Source organism: Grammomys surdaster, unplaced genomic scaffold (assembly GCF_004785775.1).
Source record: "Grammomys surdaster isolate TR1022 unplaced genomic scaffold, NIH_TR_1.0 174, whole genome shotgun sequence".
In the NCBI taxonomy this organism is placed as follows: Eukaryota; Metazoa; Chordata; class Mammalia; order Rodentia; family Muridae; genus Grammomys; species Grammomys surdaster.
Genome location: NW_021604622.1, coordinates 1,196,533 through 1,201,407, shown reverse-complemented (window position 1 = coordinate 1,201,407; position 4,875 = coordinate 1,196,533). Strand labels below are relative to the sequence as shown.

General features: G+C 44.1%; 1 protein-coding gene across 1 annotated transcript in view; it reads right to left on the bottom strand.

Moving 5' to 3' along the window:
• Window positions 1–4,875, bottom strand: part of Prkaa1 (protein kinase AMP-activated catalytic subunit alpha 1) — a 39,469-nt gene that overhangs the window by 34,036 nt on the left and 558 nt on the right. The window contains exon 2 of the mRNA XM_028767526.1: window positions 4,783–4,874. Within this exon, the coding sequence (XP_028623359.1) occupies window positions 4,783–4,874 (92 nt within the window). The remainder of the gene's footprint in view (window positions 1–4,782; window position 4,875) is intronic.

Genomic DNA, 4,875 nt, shown 5'->3' with positions numbered 1-4,875 from the left:
TTGTAGCAGAGGCTATGCTTCAACTCCTAACCTTCCTGCCTGCCTCTATCTCCCGATTACTGGGTTTACAGGTGTGTGCTACCACACCCAGCTAATTCTAAGCTTCTATGTTACATATGTGGTATAGAAAAATACAATGTTTCAAGCACATGCATATTTACAGAATAAATTCCTACAAATCCAGTTGGTAGGCTAACTTCAGTATATATATGCCCACAATAGATATTATTAATTTATACTGGTATTAGACAAGTTTCTTGTAATCCATATAAATATCAGACTGTACATAGTCTTTATAACATGAACTTGTATTTCTATTTTTAGAAACAGGGTCTCATGTAGCCCCAGCCTGACACAAACTCACTATCTCATCAAGAATGGCCTTACATTCTCTCCAGTGTTAACACGACAGGCATGCTGAGTTTAGTAGTTTGAGACAGTCTCACTACATAGCTCAGGCTTGCCTGGAACTCCTGATACAGTCCAGGGTAGCCTCAAACTTTCAACCTTCCTGTCTTGGCCTCCTGAGTGCTGAGATTACAAGTATATATTACCATGCCCTGCCCTACAACCCCTTTGATGCCTTATTTTATTTTCTAAAAAGTCACTCATGCCACATATATTACATATGTATATATGTACATATTATATGTAGTGGGTTTTATATTCATTTATTTTGTGTGTGTGGGTGTGTAGGTATATGTGAGTGTGTGTGCTCTGTCTTCACAAACAGCATAAAAGGGAATAAGATCCCATTTTGATAGCTGTGAGCCACCATGTAGCTGCTAGGAATTGAACTCGGGGCCTCTGGAAGAGCAGTCAGTGCTCTTAACTGTTGAGCCATCTCTCCAGCCAATATGTAGAATTTTTTTTTTTTTCTAACTTAAGGAAATGTTTCTGATTCATTCAGAGAGAAGAGTATCTATTTAACTGAAAGAGTGGCTTAATGTAGAAATGATCACCAACAGGTTATCTGTAGAAGTGACGAGTGTGCTTCATGAAGGCAACCCATAAAAGTTGTCAAGAACAGGCATTTGACTGTACTATTGTAATAACATGACTGTCCATGCTTTAATAACTGTTTTATGGGAAGTAGAAGACAACAAGCAAAGGAGTAGAGATTAATACCTTAACAAATGGGGGCGGGGGGAGAATACCTTGAAAATAATAATTCAAGCATAACCCCAAACTAAACTTTCCCCTCCAAATGCTATCATTAAGTAACTCAATTCTTTTCATTACTATTTATTTCATAATAAGACAACTACTATCAATTTAGCCCCAAAATTAAATTTCTAGGACTGGGGATATGGCTCAGTTGGTAGAGCATTTGGCTAGCATGCATGGAGCCCCCTGGGTTCAGTCCTTAACACTATATAAAACCAGACATGGTGGCACATAGGCCTGAAACCCAGCACTAGAGCGGTAGACACAGAAGGATAAGAAGTCCAAAGCTGTTCTCAGTTACATAGTGAGTTTGAGAACAACCTGGCTAAATGAGACCCTACCTCATAATAAAAATAGAAAAAAGAAAACCAAAACATGCTTAAATTCCCTGGAAGCACTAAATAACTATGGGTGATTTATCCATCTATCAGTATCACGTTTTCTGTTAGATTCTATTATGTTAAATTTACCAACATGCATAGTATTTGAAAAATGTACTCTACATTTTCTCAATTAGAGTTCAAGGCTAGGGTGGTAGTGGCACACACCTTTAGACCAAGGCAGAGGCAAGTGGATCTTTGAGTGCAAATGCAGCCTGGTCTACAGAATGAGTTCCAGGACAGCCAAGGCTACACAGAGAAACCCTGTATCAAAAGCCAATTAGATAGATAGATAGATAGATAGATAGATAGATAGATCAGTATGTACATAATACATAGATATATAGATACATAAAACTTACGGCCGATGCTATTATCCCTAAGAATTCCTAGAGATGGGAGCTAGAGAGGTGGCTCAGTGGTTAAGAGTACTGACTGCTGCTCTTCCAGAGGACCCGGGTTCAATTCCTATCGTCCAAATGACAACTCACAACTGCCTGTGTCTCTAGTTCCAGAGGATCTGACACCTTCACACAGACACACATGCAGGCAAATACCAATGCACATAAAATAAAGATAATTTAAAAAAAAAAAAAAAAGAGTTCTTGTCAACCTAAGACTGGGGTTAATTTCCAATATGACCAGACACAGCGGTTATTTTTAGCCACTCTGCACATTCCTGCCTCCCACTCTCTCTCCCACCTAACAATACTCATTCTTTATAGTGTCCCTCCAGCAAGAGCAAGCACACACAGAACTACGCACTGTAGCCAGGTACTAAAAGAAAGAAAATGCCTGTCCCTCCCTATCACACATTCAAACCTGAATCACATTCCTGCTATGGTCATTGTGATGGTTTGTATATATGGTCAGGCCAGGGAGTGGCACTATTAGAAAGTGTGGCCCTGTTGGAGTAGGTGTGTCACTATGGGTGTGGGCTTTAAGACCCTCATCCTAGTTACCTGGAAGTCAGTATTTTGCCAGCACCCTTCAGATGAAGATGTTGAACTCTCCTCCTGCACCATTCCTGCCAGGAAACTACCATGCTCCGACCTTGATGATAATGGACTGAACCTCTGAACCTGTAAGCCAGCCCCAATTAAATGCTGTCTTGGTCATGGTGTCTGTTCACAGCAGTAAAACCCTAACTAAGACAGTCATGCTATTCCCTTTCGGATGCATAAACCAAATGACATATGGCAGTCCAGCTATTCCTTAGTAAGGAGAGGATCACAGCAAGTCCTGGTTTCTATTACTAACATCAAAAAAGAAAAAAAAAAAAAGCATCCCAACCGTTTAACAGTTTTAAAATGAACTGGCTGAATATTTAGACCCACGCCAACCTAATAAGTTCAAGGACAAGTTTAATTATAACCATGAAGTCTATAACCCTCTGACTCACACTGGCCCTCTGGATTGGAGGAGGTTTATGACTGACGGGATAGTGTTTCAAGAGAAGGTTGTGTGGGTGGGTGGAGAAGTGAAGGTTAAGGAAAAGCAGAGTCACTGGGAGGGAAACTCAAGGAGTCACTGGTACTTCCCAGGTCAAATCCCAGAACTGAAAACAATCTCTTCTTCCTTTCTGCTTGAGCCACTCTGGTCTGTGTCAAAGGAATGTTGGACCTGGAGCCACATTCCAAGCAGGACCTTCAGAAGGAGCCTTCTTCTTAGTTCAAGCCTGCCTTATCACTTCAGTCAGAGCCTTACTAAGCATTTCTTAGCAACACATATCAACTAAAAAGCACTGGCAAACAAGCAGTACAGCAAACTAGCTAAAGGTAAACAAAACACTGGAAGGGCTGCCTGTTATATCAGCTACTTAGGAGGCTGAGGCAATGAAGAATGACAAGTTCAAAGCCAGCCTGGACAGCATTGTAACACTCTCTTGGAATAAGGAAATGCATGGATGCATACATGCCTATGTAAAAGGAAACAAAGCAAAACCCTGAAAGTGTTCACAAACATCTCACGGGCTTACTGTGATCAGTGCTACTGCCTGAGACCGCACCTGTTCCTCCCTCCTACTGTGTGGCTTGCTGATTTTCCTAGGAAGGTTTAAGCATTTGTCCCCTGAGGGTTACATAGCAATTTTCAGTTCTAGAACTGGGAAAGGGCAAGAGAAGGAAGGGCTCTTCTGCTCCTCCTGGGAGAACAGAGCTCAGTTAGCTTGCTGTGTAATCTGACAAACTTTTCATTCCAATCGAATACCTTCTAAGAGCTTACTATATGCAGGTCATCGTCTATTATTTCTCCAAAACCAATGCATGAATTATTTCTAATCAGCTCCAAACTTCCTTCCTCTAAATACTTAATAGCAGGCTTAAATATTTTAAAGGGGAAAAAGGTCCATCTCACAAAGGTTGTAATTAGGATTTTCCTCGTCACAGATGGTGGGCTAGAGAACAAGTTTGTTGAAGACCGAATGCTTGTGCTTTTGCTAAGGCAGGGGATTCTACCAAAACAAACAAAAAGTCCAAAAGATGGGCACTGAATTCCTAAAATATAAATATATTGTGAGAATAAACGGAAATTGTACCTATAAGCTAATAAATACCATCTGGAGCTAACAGATGCCCTACCTACCAGGTATGGCTCCCAGAAACCGCAAAACTTCCGAAAACGGAAACACTTAAAGCAGCTTCTCCATCCAACCGTAAACCACGCATAGGAAACACAGCGCCGGTTCACTGGCATATCCATCAAAAGTCCTGATGGAGATCAATAGTCCTTACAAGGGCATTATTATTTCTGAAAGATAGCTTCACAGCTACCTTGCTTTTGGAAGGACACAATTCGATTCAGTAAACTGAAGAAGCACTTAGGTCGACAACCTCCTAAAAGCGAGGCAGCGACAACTCTGAGGACCGCCAGGGCGCGATGGGCTGGCTCTGCGCCAAGGGCGCAGAGAGGATCAGAAGACGAGAGGAGACCCCCTCGTCCGCTCCGAACGCCCCTGCGCCCGCAGTGCCCAACTCCCTCGCCTGGCAAAGTTGCACCCAGAGCCATCCCCGCCCCTCGGGCGCCGCGCCGTCGCCATGGCGACCGCCCCCACCCCACCGCGGTGGACCCCACAGCTCTGCAGCCCGCGGCGGCCTCGGGCTCCGCTCCCAGCGCCGCCCGGACCGGGGATACGGAGCTCAGACACCCGGAAGGCGGGCGCGGGGAAGGATGCGGAGTGCGAAGAGGCGCAGTCGCCCGCCGTTCGCGGGGTCCGCGCCGGCCAGGGCGTCCTCACCCTTCACTTTCCCGAAGGTGCCGACGCCCAGCGTGTCCCCCAGGATGTAGTGGCCGATCTTCACCCGCCCGTCGTGCTTCTTCTCGGCCGTCG